This window comes from Bos grunniens, chromosome 14, assembly GCF_055505025.1.
Source record: "Bos grunniens cultivar Pamir isolate PY7600 chromosome 14, Bosgru_T2T1.0, whole genome shotgun sequence".
Taxonomy (NCBI): Eukaryota; Metazoa; Chordata; class Mammalia; order Artiodactyla; family Bovidae; genus Bos; species Bos grunniens.
Window position 1 is genome coordinate 16,121,521 of NC_141178.1, and position 22,674 is coordinate 16,144,194.

The 22,674-nt window shown below is 44.1% G+C and overlaps 1 protein-coding gene across 4 annotated transcripts in view; it reads left to right on the forward strand.

Annotated features, from left to right (window-relative positions):
• Nucleotides 1-21,838, forward strand: part of MATN2 (matrilin 2) — a 173,134-nt gene extending 151,296 nt beyond the window's left edge. Inside the window, exons 11-19 of one of the 4 annotated variants that reach the window (XM_086336039.1) lie at nucleotides 4,440-4,562; nucleotides 5,743-5,865; nucleotides 8,376-8,498; nucleotides 13,289-13,702; nucleotides 16,622-16,774; nucleotides 18,491-18,562; nucleotides 18,896-19,030; nucleotides 19,411-19,509; nucleotides 21,260-21,838. In XM_086336039.1, coding sequence (XP_086192165.1) covers nucleotides 4,440-4,562; nucleotides 5,743-5,865; nucleotides 8,376-8,498; nucleotides 13,289-13,702; nucleotides 16,622-16,774; nucleotides 18,491-18,562; nucleotides 18,896-19,030; nucleotides 19,411-19,509; nucleotides 21,260-21,315 — 1,298 coding nt within the window. In that variant the 3' untranslated portion in view covers nucleotides 21,316-21,838. The remainder of the gene's footprint in view (nucleotides 1-4,439; nucleotides 4,563-5,742; nucleotides 5,866-8,375; nucleotides 8,499-13,288; nucleotides 13,703-16,621; nucleotides 16,775-18,490; nucleotides 18,563-18,895; nucleotides 19,031-19,410; nucleotides 19,510-21,259) is intronic. The other 3 variants (XM_086336040.1, XM_086336041.1, XM_086336042.1) reach the window with 3 other exon arrangements.
• The last annotated feature ends 836 nt before the right edge of the window (nucleotides 21,839-22,674 follow it).

Genomic DNA, 22,674 nt, shown 5'->3' on the forward strand with positions numbered 1-22,674 from the left:
GGAAGGTCTCTGAACCTAAGTTCTGGGTCCCGCGCTGGCATCTCACTTCTAGCAGTTTGTTGGTGTCATCCGTGGGGCTTTTAAAAACATCCGAAAGTCCAGGCAGCACCCTGGACCTCCCGAAATAGAGATTATCTTACGTTGATTGATGCAACCTCCTTGCAGGACAATTTGAAAAATATTTATCCGGGGCTAAATGTTCCTACCCTTTAGTGAGGCAATCCTACTTCTAGATGTTTATCTTTCGGACTTGCTTTCCCATTGTATGCAAAACTACAGGCATACGAGTATCCCCTGCGGTAACAATTGTAATAGCAAAGCCTAGGAACCACCTCAGTGCCTTTCCAAAAAGAAACTGGTTAAATTAATCACGGTGCTACCTTTAAAAAATAATGACGCAGGGTGTCAAAGGTGAGAGAGAAGAGTACTTTTATAAGATTTTTTTGTCTGTTTAAATTTGATTTTATTTTTAGAATGGGTAAAAGGTATACATAGTTTAAAAATCAAAACAGTACGAAAAGACGTGCATTAAGGAGTTTGGCTCGCACTCTTGCCCATCCTTCCATCCCCCTGCCTGCCTCCCTCCAGTTCCCAGGTAACTGGTGCCCATCCAGGGCAGCCCCTCCTGGATTCACACACATGTATTCCTTCCCTCCTTCACCGTCCGCCTGCGTGACCAACAGCTGTGGAAATAACGGTGCTGTGTCCCTTCTCCAGTGAAGTTGTCAGAAACACTGTGGCTGCTTTCTGGGAGCTCTCTCTGGCTTCTTGAAGTCATGTTGGCTTCACTCTAAGGGAAGCCGTATTGGGAGCAGCCCAGTGGAGAGGCCCACATGTTGAGGAACTGAAGCCTTCCGTCATCCTCCAGGGAGGAACTGAGGCCAGTGCACACACCAGTGAGCTCAGAAGCAGATCCTCCAGCTCCAGCGGAGCCTTGGGATCAATGCAGCCCCCAGGGGACCAGCTCTGCAGCCTCACGAGACACTCTGAGCCAGAACCTCCCAGCTGAGCCCCTGCTGGCTTCCAGACCCTCAGACACTGTGTGACATCACACATGTTGCCTTAAGCTGCTAAGTGTTGGCATACCTTGTTTTGCAGCAATGGATAGCTGCAGCTGCTGCTGCTGAGTCGCTTCAGTCGTGTCCGACTCTGTGCGACCCCATGGACGGCAGCCCACCAGGCTCCCCCGTCCCTGGGATTCTCCAGCCAAGAACACTAGAGTGGGTTGCCATTTCCTTCTCCAATGCATGAAAATGAAAAGTGAAAGTGAAGTCGCTTAGTCATGTCCGACTCCTAGCAACCCCATGGACCACAGCCTACCAGGCTCTTCCGTCCATGGGACTTGCCAGGCAAGAGTACTGGAGTGGGTTGCCGTTGCCTTCTCCGCAATGGATAGCTAACATTCCATTTTATTTCCATTCCATTCCTGTTTCTTTAGGGCTTCCCTGGTAGCTCAGCTGGTAAAGAATCCGCCTGCAATGCCGGAGACCTGGGTTCGACCCCCGGGTTGGTAGGATCCCTTGGAGAAGGGAACGGCTACCCACTTCAGTATTCTGGGCTGGAGAATTTCATGGACTGTATAGTCCATGGGGTCACAAAGAGTCAAACACGACTGAGCGACTAAGCACAGCATCTCATTGTGTAGAACATTTGTTCAGCTTGTCTCCTGAGTAGTCATGGACATCTGGGTTGTTTCCCACTTTTCATTATTACAAATGATGCTGCTGTGAATTACTTGAAAGTATATCTCTTCATACGGTGCCAGGGTATCTGCAGGAGAGGATCCCAGAAGTGAAGCTGCCAGGTCAAAGGTACATTTTGTACTTTAGGCAGATACTGCCAGATACCCCCTCCAAAGGGGACGTCTCCCCTTAGTATGTTTGAATTTTGAATCATGGGCCCATTTTGCCTTTCAAATAATCTCTGCAGGTGACTGATGTTCCCCTGAGATTGAGAACCATTGCTCTCTTCTCTTGATCAGATGCCCTGAGCGGGTAAGAAGGGAAAGTTTAAAAACCCAAATTCCCTACATGCTTTTAAAGCATGCACACAACAAAATTTCCAAACAGCTATTAGTACAAAAGCCCAGGAGAGCTCAGAGGCTGGGCTGGGAGCTCCCAGGATCGTCTGCAGCCAATGGTGAGGATGCCCCCTGAGAACAGTGCTTTCAGGCTCAGCAGGCTCCCCATAGAGGAAAGCAGTGCCCCTCTGCCAAGTACAGACTCGTCCTGCAAGAGCCTGGGGGCCAATGTCTTTTCAGGATCCTTGTGGAAAGACTCAGTCACTCTTCAAAACTTCAGCCTGAGATGAAGCTACAGGGACAGGACAGGGCATGGGGGATGCTCCAGAAAGAAGGGGCGTGCTCAGGGAGCCTGTCTGCATTATGGCTTGACAAGGCTGACCTGAAAGAGTTATAGCTATTTTATTACATTGGAAAATGGAGTATTCTTAATATAAATTCATGGTGAGGAAAAAAAACCGCTCACCTCCACAGCCAGTCGGCTGTCTGTATTATGGATCACTCAATTGTATTTCCACTCAACACTACGTGAGGGATTACCCCAAGCCATCGAGAAATGTTCTGCATCAATAATGAGTCTAGATTGTGCCTGGAGAAGTAAGTCATGTTCTGAGCAAAGAGCAAGGGCCAGCTCTGCTTTGACTCTCGTCTGCAGTTATAATTTCAGTTGATACAACGCTTTCCCACTGTTCAGATTTTGGCGGCCCTTCTGCCCAAACGAAGACAAAATTCCCTTCGTGTTTGGAAGCTTAGAGTATAGCAACGCAGTGTAGCTGGGGAAAACATGGGATTTATTATCAGAAGATTACATTTTTAATCTGGTGCTGTCACTTATTAGCAACTGATGTTGGCAAGCCATTAACCTTCCCAAAGCATAGTTTCCCTGGCTGGTAAATGAGAATAACAACAGCTGCTTTAATTAACCCATAGGGTCGTTCTCAAGACTCCCCTCCAAGAAAAATACTGCAAAAATGCCTTAGAAAAAAGTGTATGGTCTGTGCCTGGCTATAAAAGTGATTATGCGCATTCATTTTAAAACCTCACTTCAAAGCCACTATAGAAATTCCGCTCCATCTGAAATGATAGCGTTGACTCTCAGAATTCTGTTTGGTTCTTAGAAAAAGTCCCTTCCCATCTGTCCTCAGTATCAGGCTTTAGCATATCAGCCTGGTTTTTACAGCCTGCTGTCACAGAAGCTGCCCAGCCCCGTCTATGGCAACGCCATTCTTCAGTCGCTCAGCCCTAGGACCTCAGGTCACCCATGACTCTTCTGTCATATCCATGTGAAGATGGACTCTTTATATTAACCCCTCAGCAAAGCTTGCAGGCTCTGCCTTCAAAGGCCAGCCTCAGTCTGACCCTCTCACCCGCCTGTCTGAGAGGTCAGGCAGTGGCTCTCTTCCCACTCTCCCTGCTCCAGCCTTACCCGTGGCCCGTTCTGTGCACAGTGGTCCTTTAAGAAAAAAGTCAGTTCGTGTCACCCCCCCCCACACTGTTCAGAACCCTCCAGTGACCCCTTCTGACTTAGATGCAGCCACTGCGTGTGACTCCCACGAGGTCTGTCCTGGCTCATCGCCTGCCCGGTCCCCTGATCTCCTTGCCTTTCCTGAAACCTCCCGACCTGCTCCTGCCCCTGTTTGCAGATGCTGTACTTCCTTGGGTGTCATCCTTTTCAAACACCACGCATTCACTCGTCTCTTTCTCCAGGGCTCTGCTTAGTGTCACCTTCTCTGACATGGCATGGAAAATAATAAGCCCTCTGCACACTCCAAATCAGCAGACCCTCTCCATCACCCTCATCCTGCTTTTCTCTGTAGCACCTTCTTCTGACATACACATTTGTCTGTCTGTCTTGCCCCTCTTTCCTTCCGCCCCTGCCACCACATGTAAGCTTCACAAAAGCAGAAACTTGGTTTTACTCATTGTTACGTCCCCAGAGACTGGAAGAGTGCCTGACTCAGAGAGAGGGGACTCACGAAATATTCCACAGATCAGGGAACAAATGAATGAATGAATGAATGGATGGAGGGATGACCAAAGTAGGACACATACATGCATACATAAGCAGATGTGCAGATAATCATGGTTATCTGATAATCTGACATTATGGTTACATGATGACCAATGATGTGGAACTTATTTTCTAATATTTATAGGCCATTTCTATCTCTCCTTTTGTAATTTGTCTTCCGTGTCTTTTGTTCATTTTTCCTACAGAGATGATAGTATTATTTTATTTTATGTGCTTTTTATATATTAAGACATTTTGCTCATAGACATGCTTTCTATTTTGAAATGTACCCTGTAGGATAAAGTACTGTTTTCATTTAAGGTGTCTAAAATACCTTAAAAGATTAAATACGTGACTAATGTATGAATCATTTCCTTCTTTTGTGTCTGTTTCCACTTGGATTCTCAGAACTGGACGCTTGTGCTCTGGGCAAGCATGGTTGTGAACATTCGTGTATAAGCAGTAGAGACTCTTTCGTGTGCCGATGCTTTGAAGGGTATATACTCCGTGGAGATGGGAAGACCTGCAGAAGTAAGCTCTTATTGGAGTGGGTTCCCATTATTATGTCTGATCTCTGCCTGAAATCCACCAGCCTGATCTCTGTGTAAATCAGTTACTCTCAAAAACCATTGCCACAAGACCAGTAAATGTAATGTGGGCTCATAGATCAGGAAAAAAAACTGACTTCAGGTTGAAAACTAAGGAAATGTAAATCAACTATGGGCTTTGATATTACTGTATCAGTATCGGTCCATTCATCCTAACAAGCGTATCACACTACTGTAAGATGTTGATACTAGGGGAATGTGGGTATGCGGTTTACAGGGGATCTGTGTACTGTCTTCTCAATTTTCCGTAGATCTAGAACTGTCCTAAAAAAAAAAGAAAGACTATTAAAAAGAAAACAAACCAATGAACAAGTGACAAAAGTCAAAGCCAGAGCCACAACTGAAGGTGATACGCCCGGTAACAAGAAGCAGTGTGCTCTACTGGAAGGATGTCCAGCCTGAAATCCAGATTCTCTCAGCTTCTAGCGCTGCCATTTATTAGCTAGGCAAGCAGCTTAACTTCCCTGATCCTCTGCTTCTTTAACAATATTGTTGCTATTGTTTCTGGTGACACAAATCCCTCTTAGAGACACTCTTTTGATGAGGCCATTCTTACATCTCAGAAAGCAAGGTCTCTTCCATAGGGCCAAGACACGTCTCTGTCAAGTCAAAGGGGAGTGGGTAACCCTGAGCAAATGATTCCTGCCCTTGTCATCTTCTCAAGCTTCTCAAAGCTCTCTTTACTAAGAGAATCTCATATTGATGCATTTGAAGAAAAGATGGGTACCTGGAAGTATTACTCTCATTTTTCATAAAGGAAAGGGAAGCCTGCAAGAGGTTAAGTGATTCTCCAAAGTCACGTTGTCAGGGAAAAACTCAAAACTAGATTTCAGCATCACCAGTCCAAATTGAGGTTTAATGTCCTAAGTAATCATACCAATTCCTGCAGAAGGCCCGTGATGGACTGCGTTTTTACGAGACACTGAAGTAGGTGCTGGTGGATGGCGGTGGCTGTCACAGGGAGGAAGCTCGGAGAGTGAACCCGAAGTAGAGCTGCTGAGCTCAGATGGCCCTGGAGTCCAGGGGCTGAGAAGGATGGATCCTCCCAGGTGAAGCCCAGGGAAAACTGACGGTGGTGAAATTTTTAACTTTGCTGTCCTCAGGGAAAGATGTCTGCCAAGCAGTGGACCACGGCTGTGAGCACGCTTGTGTGAGCACTGGGGAGTCGTACGTCTGCAAGTGCATGGAGGGATTCCGGCTGGCCGAGGACGGGAAACGCTGCAGAAGTAAGTCGCTTCGACTCAGGACAGTTAGAGAGTTTCTTTTAACGTTGGAAGTTTTCCGTTATAGTCAGTGTCGCTATTGTAAGTCCCTGCCTTGGATGCTCTGCAACTGTTGTGCTTGTGATCAGTACACTGGACCCTCAGTGCTTCAGGAACTTCTCACCCAGGGTCCTGAGTCGTCAGGCTCTTCGTTGCTTTCACTTTCTCCCAGTTGTAGCCCCTTTCCACAGGAGTTGTATGGATGCGCAGAGCCTAGCAGAGTGCCTGGCTAGCCATTGGAAAGGATTAGAATCTGGGTCAGCAATCGCGGTGAGGGTCAAAGCATAGTTGTAGTGCTTTTTCTTCTTGGAAAACCTTGTAAGTAAGGGCAGAAGGTGAGAGAAGGGATGAAGGGGTTTTTTGGGGGGGGTCTGGATTATCCATTAACATTTACTTCTGTGGGTCACTCAGAACAGATTATGAGAGCTTTCTTATAAGGTATATTGCTCAGGGTTCTCCAGAGAACCAATAAAATGTGTGTGTGTGTGTGCACGTATGTGTGTGTGTATGTGTGTTTGTGGATAGATGATAGATCAATAGGTAGATAGATAAGGAATCTGTTGGTGACCCAGGGAAGAGCTGATATTGCAGCTCCAATCTGAAGGCAGTCTGGAAGCAGAATTCCCTCTTCTTTGGGGGAAATTCAGTCTTTTTTTCTCTAAAGGTCTTCAAAATAGGGCCCACCCATACTATGGAGGATATTCTGCTTTACTCAAAGGCTCATGATTTAAATATTATCTTATCTAAAGAAGTACCTTCATAGCAACATTTAAACCAGTGTTTTATGCAACAACCAGGTGCCGTAACCTAGCCAAAGTGACTCATAAAATGAACCATCACAGCCCTGAGAAGGAGAGATGGGGACACGTGAGCTCAGTGAAGTGGGCAGGAGATGAGCATGGGGTCAGGATTTCCACCACCTGTGAGATTTTGAGGTGTTAACCCCTATTTTCGGGGGGTCTTGACGTGGTCTACTTGTTTTTGTGATACTCTGCTCCAGTGGGCAGGATGGCCCTTCTTTAGTTTAAAAAAAGAAAAAGAACTCATCTGCGGTGGAGGTTGATTTGGGGGAATTGATGCTTTTCAACTGTGGTGTTGGACAAGACTCTTGAGAGTCCCTTGGACTGCAAGGAGATCCAACTAGTCCATCCTAAAGATCAGTCCTGGGTGTCCATAGGAAGGACTGATGTTGAAGCTGAAACTCCAATACTTTGGCCACCTGATGCGAAGAGGTGACTCATTTGAAAAGAGCCTGATGCTGGGAAAGATTGAGGGCAGGAGGAGAAGGGGATGACAGAGGATGAGATGGTTGGATGGCATCACTGACTCGATGGACATGGGTTTGGGTGGACTCCGGGAGTTGGTGATGGACAGGGAGGCCTGGCGTGCTGCAGTTCATGGGGTCACAGAGTCGGACACGAGACTGAACTGAACTGAACATCACAGATTGCTGAGATGACTTGGGGCTTCCACAGGTCAACACCGAGGGGTAAAGGAGAACTCACTCCTCATTATTCCTCCAGGAGGAGGGGCTTTTCTGCCTTTAGCAGGAAGTTCTGTTTGCAAGACTGATTCCTGGGATGCCTGTGGGTCCATGGGCTGACTCTGCGGGGCGCCCTACGCAAGGCTGTGTTCTGCCTTCACGCGGCGCTGTCATTCTGTGGGGACCATGGCTACAGTTCTGCCATTATGTCTGCCTGAGCCGTTCGTTCATGCTTCTGTTTTTGTAAGCATGGAATGCACGTGTGCATCATTTCTACACTCAACACACTTTTTGCTCAATAGGTTGAGCTTGTACAACTGGTACACAAGGCTCAACTTCTTCCTCTGAAATTTGATTGCTAAATCAAATCCTTCCAGAGGGATCTGTAGTCACTGATTGCAGTTTTGCAGGAAGCTTCTTAGGGAGCTAATGACAGGAAGGAAGCAGAGAACAGAAGGCTTTCATGCTGTGGAGGAGGACCACTCAGGACACTTCCTGACTCAGACATGTGGCTGAGTGGCTGTGTGACCTTGTATCAAACTTTGCTTCTTCATGTATCCATTGGGCATGACTATCCCTGCCCTCCTCTCTCCACAGGATGCTGTGAAGATTAAAGAGCTGTCGCTACTGTGAAGAGTCTGAAGTGCCTCACACATGAGAACTGTACATTAGACAATTGAAACTGGGATGTCTATGGGGAAAAATCAGAAGGGTGGGAAAATCAAACCTCAAAGTACATTGAACAATTCTAAAAATTATTAAATCCAGGACACCTGATCACCCAGCTTACCATTCAGTTTCATGGAAACTAGAGCTTTCTAAGAGGAGATTTCCTTTACCATGCCCTCTCCTGAGACTGAAAGGGGGATGTTATAGAGGAGGTTTGAATGAAGATTTAATGGTTTATTTCCATGATCTGTCCTGACATGACTGTTTAATCCAGCTCGTTTCTACACTGATGGGGTTGCTTCACTTCCTATATAACCCTCAGGGAAGGATGTCTGCAAATCGACCCACCATGGCTGTGAACACATTTGTGTTAACCGTGGCAATTCCTACATCTGCAAATGCTCAAAGGGATTTATTCTAGCTGAGGATGGAAGACGGTGCAAAAGTAAGTGATCTGAACTGGGGTTTGTTTTTGCTTTAGTTTGGTTTGGGAGCAATTGTTTTTTTGGAGTATTTGCAGGAAGTAAAATCCCTCACCTCTGCTTCTACCATAGATATAAATGTGTATGCGTAGATACAGAATGGGGAAGAGAGCTTAACTGCACCTGTGAAAACACTTTTGGTTTCAGTTGACAGTAAGTTCACTGTCAGCTGAGAGGCCAGAGTGATCCTAGCTGAATAAGAATATCGGGAATGAGGGAGGTAAGACTTGTGTTCTTAAACTTAAAAAATAGTATCTCTAAAGTGGCAGAAAAAGCCTTGAGAGAGGTATTTTATAATCTCAGGGTAGAGAACTTTCTAAACATGACATGAAACATAAAAGAAAAAGGAAAATGTGTAATAAGAGATTAAAGCTACAATACATTTTTTACCTTCTAGTTATCAGAGTTCAGTAAGTTCGATGATTCCTTATGTTAGCAAAGGTATGTTGTAATAGGGAATTGTAAATTTATCACTAGGTGTCTGAATTGGTACAACTTTTAGGAGGGCAGTTTGGCAAATATTTTAATTTTTAAAAATATTTTAAAAATAAATGTTTTTTTTATTTTTTTTAATAAAAAATATTAAAAAAAATTTTTTAAACCAGGACACTGGTCCTGGTGTCTGAGTGATTCCCTGGCCCAGCAAATGGACCATGTTTCCAGAGCTCTGAAGACAGGGGCTAACACCCCAAAGTATGCCGAGCAGCTGCCAAGAACAAAGGCCGAAGCTCCCAGCTCCCGATACCTGGCAAACAAATGCGGGACTGCCTCAGGAACTGGTTGCTTCTCTGAGGTAACCCCAACTCCCAACTATTTGGGGAGGAGCTTTGAAAACAAGTTGGGGAGTGGCTGTCCTTCTCTGAGACTGGAGAGATTCCACAAAAGAATCTGGATGTCGTGGAGGAGACAGTGGTTCAGGCAGAGGAAGCAGCTGATGAGATTCCTAGAAAGCGGGAGAAACAGGAGAAGAAACGCTTGAAGACAGAAAAGACTGGCTGCTGTTGCCCTGGCATCACCAGAAAAAAGCAGTGTGAGGAGTGTGAGGAGACAAGTGAAAGACCCAAAGGGAAGCAAAAGCCCCAGAAGGCGCCTCAGGAAGATGGAATGGAAAACCCGTCTGTCTTCTTCTCCAAACCCAAGAAAAGGAAACCTTTTTCCAAGAAGGAGGTGGTTAGTAGTGATCTTGAAGAGACAGCAGTGGAAGTCTTTCCAAGTGGAAGAAATCTTTCCCCAAAGAGGAACCAGTTAGTGACCTGAAAGAGTCAGGAAACGAGGGTCCCTGAGAAAAAAGAGGAAAAATTATTTTCCAAGGGGAAGCCACCCCACAGTGAACCTGAAGATGCTGCTGCCAGCAGGCGCGGTAGCTCCAAGAGAAAGAAAACGCTCTGAAAGCTATCCCAGAAAAAACAGAATGGGCATTTCCCTAGTGGGGCGTAACTTGCAGAGTTATTTCCCTAGTGGGCCATAACTTGCAGAGTTATTTCCCAACCATCCCCCAGAGCCCAATAAAAATAAAAACAAACTCACAAGAAAATAAAGGAAGGCAGTTCCAGTTCTAGGAGTTTATGCCACAGAGAAGTGCATGTCTTCACAAAGCCACATATGAGGGAATATTTTGTACAGTGTTATTTGTAGAGCAAAAATGGGAAATAAGTGCCTGTTTATATGATGCTGATTAAATAAATCATGGTGCATCTGTACATTAGAATACTATACAGCTGGTAAAAGGAATGAAGCAAAACTTCCCTGGTGGTCTGATGGGTAAGGATCCACCTGCCAATGCAGGGTTTACGGGTTCGATCCCTGGTCCAGTAGGACTCTACATGCTGCAGGGCAACCAGGCCCTGCATCACAGCTGCTGAGCCCACTTGCTGCAACTGCTGAAGCCCAAGCACCTAGAGCCTGTGCTCAGCAATAAGAGAAGCCACTGAAATGAGAAGCCCCGAGCACCGCAACAAAGAAGAGCTCCAACCAGCCGCAACAAAGACCCGGTACAGCCAAGAATAAATAAATAAATATTAAAAAAAGGAATGAAGCAGCTCTAAATATATCCTCAAGATATTTTAAATGAAAAAAGCATGGTATCGAGTGGTTTTTATAGTGCTACCATTGATGTATTTTGCAAAAGGCTCCCTCTAACAAACTCTCTTTGAAGATAGGTATTGTTATAGAGGTTTACATAGAGAGATATAGATATAGATAACCTTTGTAGTGTTTGAACTTTGTTCCATTTGTAATATTTTTTAGAAAAAAAATGAAAGATAAAGGATAGAGACAAAATCTAGAAAGTATCATGGTGAGGAAGTTCAGTATGATGTCAAGTGAAAAATAAAGGAAGAAACTGGGGATCTATGTAGAAAAAAAAGACTTGAGGTACCTTTCAAATACCAAAGTGACAGTCACCTCATCCATTATTTATAGGGCATCCCCTAAACCCTGGGGAAAGAAAGGACATTGGAGAAAAGCCACAGCTTGGTACAGGGACAAAGACCCCTTATCTCAGAGAAACTGTGTGATTAATTAGTTAAGATCATGAGCTTTGATCTTAGGGATTTTCATGAATTTGAACCCACTATTCCTACATTCATGTGACCTTGGAGAAATTATTTAACTGCTCTTGAGTCTCAGTTTCTTCCTATGATATCAGGATAACACCTTACAGAATCGTCATGAGAAATATATGGCATGGTGTGTTTACAGGTGTTTAGCCCAGTGCTGGCACCGTGTCTCAGTGCCTGACAAATGATAGCTACTGTCATCCTCACCGCAGAGCTGTGAGCAGACGGGGCTTCCGTGGTAAGGCGGTGAGTTCCCTATCAGGTGTTCAGGCCCAGGCTGAGTGAATGGCTATAGAGATGCAGTAAAGATGTGAGCAACAGGGGGGCTGGACCAGTGACCTTTAAAGGTCTTGTCCAAACCCGAGTTTCTGAAACTCTGTGAAAATTAAGGTGAGAAGGCAAATCACAGCTCTGCTCCAGTCTCACTGACTCAACTACCAAAAGAAAACATCCAAGGAAAGCTGAGTGACCTTCCTGCAAATAGGTAGCCAGCAAGCTGGGCTGTCATTAAAGTGAGAATAGGGCACCTCCCGCCCTGGTGCTGTTCCGCTCCATCTAAGATTCTTGTCTCCTGCTGAAGTCATCTGCTCCGCTCCCTGCAGGGAGGCTGCAGGTGTTCGTTTTATTCTCTAAGAAAATAATATATGAGGGAAAAGAGAAAATAGATTCGCTGCTGAAAAATTATTCCACTATTTCTGAAATCTGCTAGAGAGCCAGGTGCACGCTGCCTGAGATTCAGGCTATGAATGTAAATGAAGTTCTGAATTGGCCATTTCCTCTTTCACTAACAAGAGTTCAATAGGTTGAGTAATGAGGACAAGCGCTTAAAAGGGGAAAGACAGGAACCCAACTCTTCCAACACACATACACAATTATTTTAGCATGTTAGTCAAGCCAAGAATAGAAATATTTTTGCATGTGTGTGTCTTTACTTCCTAATATTGCTGTGCTTCACTTTCAAGTATTAGACAGCTGCCTTGATATGTAAAAGAGAATGTTATATTGCATACTGCAGACTGTTTGAAATGAGATCATCCATTTGGGATCTGTAAATTTTTCTTATGCAGCCCTAAATAACAAAAAAATCTCTCTATACCCAGCTTGCTAACATATTTGCATAAAGCTTTTACTGTCAGCCATCTGAGGTGCCTGGAAAACGTCCATGTAGGTAAAGAATTCACAGTGATAATTCATTTTAAAATTTCAAAAGGTCAATGATGGGGCCCTGGCGGTCCAGTGGTTGGGACTCCTGCTGTCACTGCCAAGGGCCTGGCTTCGGTCACTGGGCGGGTGGGTAGGATCCCTCAGCCTGTGCAACAGGGCCAAAAAAAAAAAAAAAAAACCGGTGAAGAGGGTACTTAGTGGTTGTACTACCGAGTGGATACCTCCTCCTTCGTGTATTTTCTCAACAAGCATTTATTGAACAACTATTGTGTGCCAGGTATTGTAAGTACAGAAATTAATGAGAAATGGCTCCTGCTGAGCAGGAACTGGTGGACTAGAGGAGGAAGCTGACACCCAGCTAGCCGGCTGCTGTACGGTGTGGAACGATGCCCAGAACACACTGGACTGTGAACAACACGGAGTGGGACTCTGCCTGGGTCACTTGCAGTCCTGCCGCACTGCCTGCCTTACACAAAGCAGCAGCTCAATAACAATTTTTGTTGACCAGATTAGTAGTGTGAAGGCTACACAGAGAGTAACGAACACAAGCTGGGCTACGAGGAAATCTCCCTAGAAGATCGAGATGACTGAGCTGAACTGGAAGAATCTCCAAGTCTATTGTGTGTGAGACACCAGCACTGGAGTGATGTCACTCTGCTGGAGTAAAGTTTTTGGAATCTTTTGGGGGTATCAGGCCCTGCAGGGTACTCTACAGACAGTCCCTCCAAGGCCTGACTCCTGGTGATCCGGGGTAGAGTGTGGGTTTCAATTCGTATATCTGCCATGTGTTTTTGCTTGTGGAAAATACTATTTTTAACAATTTGACAAGCCACATGTAAAGGCAATTGTGAACATTATGGTTGTTTGTGACTCCCCCGACACTTTCTGTCTATCCTGTGTTACTATCTAAAGAATAAAGGTAGCTCTCCAAAATAGTTATGCCTCCAGTGGAAGTATAATTTTCTTCTCTTCTTGTGTATAATGATTTTTTTAATCATTTAACCATTACAACTTTCCTTTTATTCCTGTAGGATGCACTGAAGGCCCAGTTGACTTGGTTTTTGTGATTGATGGGTCCAAGAGCCTTGGAGAAGATAATTTTGAGATTGTGAAGCAGTTTGTCACTGGAATTATAGATTCCTTGGCGATTTCTCCCAAAGCTGCTCGAGTAGGGCTGCTCCAGTATTCCACACTGGTCCGCACAGAGTTTACCCTGAGAAACTTCAGCTCGGCCAAAGACATGAAAAAAGCTGTGGCCCACATGAAATACATGGGCAAGGGCTCTATGACCGGGCTGGCCCTGAAACATATGTTTGAGAGAAGTTTTACCCAAGTAGAAGGGGCCCGGCCTCTCTCCGCACGGGTGCCCAGAGTGGCCATCGTCTTCACGGACGGACGGGCTCAGGACGACGTCTCCGAGTGGGCCAGTAAAGCCCAGGCCAGTGGTAACGTGGGATGGGGGTGTGTTTTACCCCACTCAGGTTCAGGTTTCTTAAACTCGCTTGGTGTTCACATTGGGGTGGGGGAGCATGGGAGTGAGATTCCTTGAGGGGACAGAATGGCTTCCTGTCACCGCGGTTACACACCTTTACTAAACTGCCACCTAGTGGCCTTAAAGGGACGCCACAGGGATGCCAAAGTCTTGTGGACTGTAAGGGGGTCTGCATACAGGTCACACCTGAGTAATCATCTCCTGTGATGATTTACCAGCCAGGCTGTGACCTCCAGAACAGAGAATCAATCCTACATGTGCTGTTTAACCAGAAAAATAAACAATACTTCCCAGACACTGGTCTGGTTGTTTTAGAATCACCTGAAGAACTGATAAAAATAGATTCCTAGTAGGAGGAGCTCTTACCAATATATTTTTTTAATTTTTAAAATTTTTATTGGAGTAATATACCTTTTTTTTTAAGCAGCGCTACCAGTGAGCATACTGGGAGTGCAGTAGCCTTAAAACAGTGAATGGTCTTGTGTTTGCAGGAGGCAAAAGTGAGCTTTTGAGAAAATCAAAATGTCAGATGAGATCATGACTCTTAAACTCTGTTGCTCGGTAAAGCTTAGCCTCTTTGAGGTTTGTCTGACTCCACGTATAATGCAGGGGGGACTTTAAGTTGCTTTAGATGTTTGACTATGTTGCTTTTGAGGTTTGACTATAGATGTCAAATGTGGCAGAGGAATATGGCTCTTGGCAAAAGGAAACCCCAAAGCTAGGACGGTTGGTAGACAGCTTGAGGGAAAGTGTCTGGATTCCTTGGGAAGATGGGAAGACCTGAGGGTCGTGAAGCAGTTTGTTTGAATGCTGCTTTCTTTAAGAACTTGTCGAGAGCACATTGCTTCAGCAGCTCCTATGAGGGGGAAAGTGTGTGCACCAACTTGATGGACTCAGTGCCTCCGTCAGGCCTGGAACATAATACTTGTGTGATTAATCCTTGCTGAGTGAAGGAACAAAGGATCAACGTGCTAAAGTGCCGCTGGCGAGCTCCGTTCCTTCTCACAGAAGGGCTGGTTCACGTCACCCTTCAGTCACTGTCTTAGTGAAGGGGGCCACTTCACTGATATTGCTTATTTCACTCTTTATTCTTTTTTTCTGAGCCCCCAAAAGTGTCCTGCCTGAATCAGCTGGGCAGATTGTAAAACTGGCTGCTCACACCTGGTTTCCCTGCTTCTGGACTAGCTTAGCTGAGCTCCTGTCAAACCCACCAACCCCTCTAGCCTGTATTCTTAGAATGTACTGGGGCAACACCTTGTCTCCAAAGACAGTGGTTAGTCCTCTTATCTATCTTATGGAAGCCAACCTACCTTACTCTCTCCCCCACTCAAATTTCCACAAATCCTCCAAAGGCGGGCGGTGGGAGAAACATATATGCTTGGTTCTTGAATCAACAAGACTTATCTGAAGTGACTTCCTCTGATTAACTTAGTTACTCCTATGTATAATGAACACAGTCTTAAAATAGTAGTTATCCTTTTTAGGAGACTGTGTGTAAAGTTACTGGGCTCTCAAACAATTATGCTGAACTTGGCTGTTGACCTTACAGAGACTTTAGAATGAGGCACAATTCTTGCCCTTTGACTTAAAGAGCCATTTTTATGTCTATTTTTAAAAAAATCTAGTTTAATGAATTAGCCAGAGTATAATATCTGCTGAGAAGTGTTGAAAATCAAGCAGAACTTAAGTTCTTATTAATGTTTAATTTTCAAATGAAGAGGATATTGGAGAAGGGAATCTAATGATTAATTGTTTTTATAAAAAACTTTTGGAACAATCTCATATGCCTGTTGAAATCTAAAGTTGATACTTGTGTTTGTTCTTCTTCTTTTTTTTTTTTTTTACTTAGGGAATTTCCAGTGGTCTGCAGATTCTCCTTTTCAGCTTAGCACCTTCTTACAAGGTTTTATCCTCCCAAGATGGGTGGGCACAATAGTTTCATTTGGCTGCAGGTCACTTAAGGTTACTATCTGTACCTTTGACAAGTAGAAACTAGGTTACAAGGTCATAAACTGACCTGTTTCTTAAGAATTCTCCCAGAAGAGATTCTTATTTAGTAAGCCATGAGATAGTGTTCTTTTTTTCCTTACCCACAAGACTAATTCAGGGGAAAGTTGAAGATTTGCGAATGACCTTGTCCGGAGCTGCGCAGGTCGGTGGTCAGGTTCCCCAACCTCTCCTCAGTGGCCCCCCTTCCTCTCTGGGGTCACTGCCTTTTGCTCACAAGGCCAAAATAAAAATGGTGGAAAAGAAAGGGAGGCTGACACGGATGCCTCACATCCCACCAGTTATTAATATCCAGCTGGCTCTGAGTGCAGAACATACAACTTCCAGATGCTGGGAACACAACTCTCACTACTGTGTTCTTTTTTTTTTTTTTTAAGTTGGCTTACAACGTGTATTAGTTTCAGGTGTACAGCAAAGTGATTCAGATAATACACACATATTTTATATACGTGAAGTGAAATGAAGTCGCTCAGTCGTGTCTGACTCTTTGCGGCCCCAGGGACTGTAGCCTACCAGGCTCCTCTGTCCATGGAATTTTCCAGGCAAGAGTACTGGAGTGGGTTGCCATTTCCTTCTCCAGGGGATTTTCCTAACCCAGGGATCGAACCCGGGTCTCCCGCATTGTGGGCAGATGCTTTACCGTCTGAGCCACGTATGTATATATAAAGTAGACAATAAGCTCCTACTGTATAGCACAAGGAACTATGTTCAGTGTCTTCAGATTCTTCCCCATTATACAAGATATATAGTAGTGTATATCTGCTATATACCCAAGCTTCTACGTTATCCCTTCCCCTTTGGTAACCCTACATTTGTTTTCTGTGTCTGTGTAACTACCCTGTTCTTCATTTGCTTTGTACCTCAGGTATAACTATGTATGCTGTGGGGGTAGGGAAAGCCATTGAGGAAGAGCTACAAGAGATTGCCTCTGAGCCCACAGAAAAGCATCTCTTCTATGCAGAAGACTTCAGCACAATGGGCGAGATCAGTGATAAACTGAAGAAAGGCATCTGTGAAGGTACTGCAGGTTACGTCTAGGAGAGACCTTAGCAAACAGCAGCGTGAACCCTTGAATGAGAAATTCTTAATCCGTTCCTTCAAAGTGCTCAAAAAAGTGCCTCCCTTGTGGGCAGGGCCCAGTGCTGTCTGGAAACAGTAAGCACAAAACGTAGAATAGCGGAGAGAGAAGACAATAATAGCTCACATAGAAAATGAAAGTATTAGTCACTCAGTCGTGTCCGACTCTTTGTGACCCCATGGACGGCAGCATGCCAGGCTTCCTTGTCCTTTACCATCTCCTGGAGTTTGCTCACTCATGTCCATTGAGTTGGTGATGCCATCCAACCATTTCACCATCTGTCATCCCCTTCTCCCGCCTTCATCTTTCCCAGCATAGGGGTCTTTTGCAATGAGTTAGCTCTTTGCAGCAGGTGGCCAAAGTATTGGAGCTTCAGCATCAGTCCTTCCAATGAATATTCAGGATTATTTCCTTTAGGGTTGACTGGTTTGAACTCCTTGCTGTCCAAGGGACTCTCAAGATACTATGCTGCTGCTGCTAAGTCGCTTCAGTCGTGTCTGACTCTGTGCAACCCCATAGACGGCAGCCCATCAGGCTCCCCCCGTCCCTGGGATTCTCCAGGCAAGAACACTGGAGTGGGTTGCCATTTCCTTCTCCAATGCATGAAAGTGAAAAGTGAAAGTGAAGTCGCTCAGTCGTGTCCGACTCTTAGCGACCCCGTGGACTGCAGCCTACCAGGCTCCTCCGTCCATGGGATTTTCCAGGCAAGAGTACTGGAGTGGGGTGCCATTGCCTTCTCTGCAAGATACTATACTTATTAGCTATTATTAATAGCTAATAATAATGCTAATAAATTGCTTGAGCATTTGCTCTGTGCTGAGCAGTGTAGTCAGTGTTTTAACACATGGCATACTTAATCCTCACAAAAACCCTGGAGATGATCATGTAACTACAACCGACAGTTATATAAGTCAGGAAAGCTGATGCACAATTTTGGGATACACCTGTAAGTAGAGTGGGAAGGGATGGTAGTCCTTCCAAGCCCACTGATAAAAATGTAAAGACTGCCTCTTGCATGGACTGCTCCAGTTTACAGAACATTAGGCTGCCCTTTGGAACTTAATGTTCTTATGTATAGGAGCCCCCTGTGCTCTTCTCCGGTTCACTATGGTGCCGGTGTGCTTACGTAGAGCAGTTCTCCCAGGTTTGACTGACTCCATGTGTAAGGCAGGGGAACCGGAAAAGCAGTTCTGCCCATTTTTCCTTTTATTCCTGTCCCAGGTTCAGTGGCCAGTAAAATCCCGGTCAAAGTGATGTGTCTTATTCCTCCCCAGCAAAGAGCACTGGGATGAAGGGGGCCAGGGAGGGAAGGCCTCTTGGATTTCTAATGCAACTTGATGTTTAGCCTCCAAGCTCTTTTATTTAAGTGGAGCTGCTGCCAATGCAACTTAATAATTGGACAAACTTTTTTCCCACCCTGCTTTCTAGACATAATATTTAGGGGGACATTCTTAAGTACGAAGATGCATTTAAGGGGTCCAGGCTTCTCTTACAGGAGAGAATGCCTCTGGAAGGTCTTGGGTGGTGTTACCGAATCAGACCAGAACATCCCGGGTGGTGGCAGGCAGGTAAACAGTTGGTCTGGGACCAGTTTCCTAAGAACATATGCACCCATGTGGACAACTGTCACTCTTCTGGTCGTCTTTTACCTCTCAGCTCTGGAAGACTCTGATGGAAGACAGGACTCCCCAGCAGGGGAACTGCCAAAGAGGGTCCACCAGCCAACAGGTATGTTTTTTAAAAGCAATATTTTTAGAATCTTCAGTGGCTGCTTCCACCATGGTTTCCCCTCAGACAAATGAAGTGTAAGTAAGAAAGATTTGAATTACGTTAACTATGGCTTTTCCCCCTCCATCACATAGGAAACATTTACTCTACCCTTTTTTAGCCATAGTTGCTAAGAGCCTCTCTGCTGATGGTCTTTCTGCCATAGTATGTCCTAAAGTAAAGCTATGTACCTCATTCTAGGAATAACAAGTACCCTACTCTGACAGCTGATGGCTGTTTTATAACCACAACCATGTTAAACAGGTTTGACTTCAGTTTTCTTTCTCTTTACAGAATCTGAGCCAGTCACCATAAATATCCGAGACCTACTTTCCTGTTCTAATTTTGCAGTGCAACACAGATATCTGTTTGAAGAAGACAATCTTGCACGGGCTACACAAAAAGTTTTCCATTCGACAAAATCCTCAGGTAATTCCAAGTAAAATATTACTATTAGGTAGCTTGCTATCAAGCCTCTCAACTTGCCAACAAACTCAGCTTAAGGGAGGACAGGAAAGGAGCAAGTAGGCGGTAGGTGGGGTGGGGAAGAGAAGAACTTAAGAAAAAGGAGAACTAAAAAAATAAATGAGAAGAAACTGCAGCAACCTTCCCGCAGTCCACAATAAAAGCCACTTCAGCAGTGGACACATATACAGCTCTTTGCTATTATCTACTGGATCTTGCCACGTGGAAGAAGTTGAACATTGCTTTCATTATGGTTTCCTCCATGTGCTGATTCAGTCCTATCACAGTGTGTCTGCAAAGTCTGGTGGGTTATAGAGGTGAACACTTTCCATCTGCTTTCTTAGGAAGTCCTTTGGAAGAAAAACAGGATCAATGCAAATGTGAAAACCTTATAATGTTCCAGAACCTTGCAAATGAAGAAGTAAGAAAATTAACGCAGCGCTATATCCTTTTCTAATGTTACGCCTCTGTATGGAATGCAAAGAATACTATCAAAACCTCAAACATTTCTATATATGGGTATATCTCAAATGAAGTCACTTCTATAAAGTCAAGAATAGTGAACTCCAGGAAAAGCTATTTCTTAAGCAGTCTGACAGGTGCTTGAGAACCGAGGGCAAGCCAAACTGCTGACACGGGTCAAGCTATCTGTGGTTGGTTCTAGGAGGCTGATCAGTAAGGCCAGTTAGCCAGTCAGTACGCAAAGTAAAGAAAAAACATGTTTACTTAATTCCCTCTCTGCTGGGAGGAAATGAAAGATAAATCTGAAGTGCATCAAAGATACAGTACATGTAGGCAAAGATAGAGATACAAATCTGAAGTGCATCAGAGATACAGTACGTGTAGGCAAAGAATGCTGTAGAACGAAGAGGTTTCAAATTCTACCTAAATTCCAAACCTCTCCTTTGGCCCCAAGCCACCCTGCAGCCACATTTGGTCAGTGCGTAGTTTCTAGAGGACTGGGGTTGGGATTTTTTCATTTGGCAGCAGAGAGATTTTATATCAGCACTCTAAGATGAAACATTCTACCTAGGGAACAGCAGGATCCAGTGACTCATTAAAATAGTATTACAAATAAAAGGAATGCTTTGGGATGGTGGAGAAATGAGATTCAGTGCTTTTATGCACTGAACACTCTGCCAACTGTTCTGAACTTAAAACTATAGTAAGCTTACTAAAACTGCCCGATATCTAGCTCAACATATATCAACTAAAGGGAAATGGTTTAATTCTGAACTATTTCTGTGCCAGTGGGTTTATAAAGAACAGCTTATAGCCATTTTCTTCCTGAAAACTGGAAATATGCTTCATAAAGGAAAGCAAAATAATCTGACCATGGTTAATCTTGATGATGAATCCAGGCTCTCATTCTGCCATGCAGGGGGCAGGTGGAGGGTACTAAGCAGCTTCAAGAAGGAAGACAAATGTTTATTCTAATGCTGCTCTTATTGTTTAGTTGCTCAGTCATGTCCAACTCCTTGAGACCCCATGGACTGTAGCCTGCTAGGCTCCTCCGTCCATGGGATTTCTCAGGCAAGAATACTGGAGTGGCTTGCCATTTCCTTCTCCAAGGCATCTTCCCAACTCAGGGATCGAACTCCTGTCTCCTGCATGGGCAGGTGGATTCTTTACCGCTCCAGGGACGCCCTAATGCGCCTCTGCTCTGCCTTCTCCCGGCCTGCCTCCAAGGGTTTACTTCACAAGGTACTAAGGAAGTTGTATGTGTCAGACGTTCTCAAGGCTGCTACCCTATGGTCTCATCCGGCCTCATGGGTGAAAATTCCCCACCTTCTTCTCTTCTGATGTCATATCTTACTTTCCAAGACCTAATCCTTTTTTTTTTTTTCCTCCTCTCCTCATTCCCAGCATTATCAGTTCAGCTCCCAGAGGTGTGCTATGGTAAATTAATTTATAAGCAACAGGGGAATGAGTAGAATTGAAATTTTTAAAAAGAAAAATGTGAACTGAGCTATCTGGATTTAATGTTAAAAAAAAAGTATTTAACCCAACACAGATCTATAGTCTTAATAGTATGTACTAATGGGTTACTATAAACTTATAAGTCAGAATTATAGAAATGGAAAAAACCAAAGCCCTGTATTTTGCAGGACACAAATTCTTTTGTAGATAAATCAAGTTGTATTTGAATGTAAATAAGCCATTCAGATTCCTCTTCCTTAATTTGAGATTTACTAGAAGAAATGACACAGAGAATGGAAGCCCTGGAAAACCGCCTGCGATACAGATGAAGATTCACAATGCTCTACGTATCTGTACGTCATTGTGTCAAGGGTTACAGTGAAAACAGTTCGGAGCCCTCAAAGCTCAGGCTATCATTGATTCTGTAAGGTTGTAAAGTAAAACATACCAAGAGTTGAGAAAGCTGATTTGCTACAGAACAAAGGCAAAAAGTACACACTAACTTGTACGAATTCACTGAAAAAAAAAAAAAAACCCGTCAGAATCCTAAAAGGAGTTTTATCAAGTGAGAACAAATAAGCTATGCAAGATACTCTGTAACGTACTGTGGACACCATTTGCTTTGGTCTTGTTCTGCCTTAGTGGTACAATATCATTCGACAACAACATAAAATCTGCAGTTTTACAGACTTAACTTCCGTAGAACACTGGCCATGGGAAAGCTATTTTTTTTTAATCAGACTTTACCTTGATATATGTATATGGATGTATGCATAAAATCATAGAACATATGTACTTGTATAAGAAGTTGGATTTTTTATACAATATTAAAATTCACTTCAGAGAACAGTATTCTGTGTAAAATTCTTAATCTTAAATGCAAAATATGCATACATGAGAAATGGCTAAGATACGTATGAAAAAAAATGTTGAAGCTCACCGATAATCAGGAAAATGCAGGTTAAAGCAATCAACTTGGCAAGTTACTGTGTCTGACGACAGTGTTGGTAAGGCTGAGGAAACATGGGGCTCCCACACACTGCTAGTGAGAACACAAATGGGCAGTCTCTGGAGAATAATCTGTCCCTACCTAGTAAAACTGAAAATGCAGCCCTACCCTGTACTCTAGCAACTGCACTTACAGGTATCAAACTGAAAGATTTTAACACATACATACAAGGAGGCCTGTATGAGAATGTTACTAGAGTTTGTAAAATTAACAAATTACAAATAACCTAATCATCACCAGAGGGGGAACAGATAAACTGTGGTACGGTCCATAACTCAGAAATACTATGCAACATTTAAAAGAATGTACTCAATCTACATGTACATGGTAAAACTCAGTCTTACGGACTCTGTTGGAGAGGGAGAGGGTGGGAAGATTTGGGAGAATGGCATTGAAATATGTATAATATCATGTATGAAACGAGTTGCCAGTCCAGGTTCGATGCACGATACTGGATGCTTGGGGCTGGTGCACTGGGACGACCCAGAGGGATGGTATGGGGAGGGAGGAGGGAGGAGGGTTCAGGATGGGGAACACATGTATACCTGTGGCAGATTCATTTCGATATTTGGCAAAAGTAATACAATATTGTAAAGTTTAAAAATAAAATAAAATTTAAAAATAAATAAATAAAGATGAAAAAAAAAAGCCAATGGGAGGACTTCCCTGGTGGTCCAGT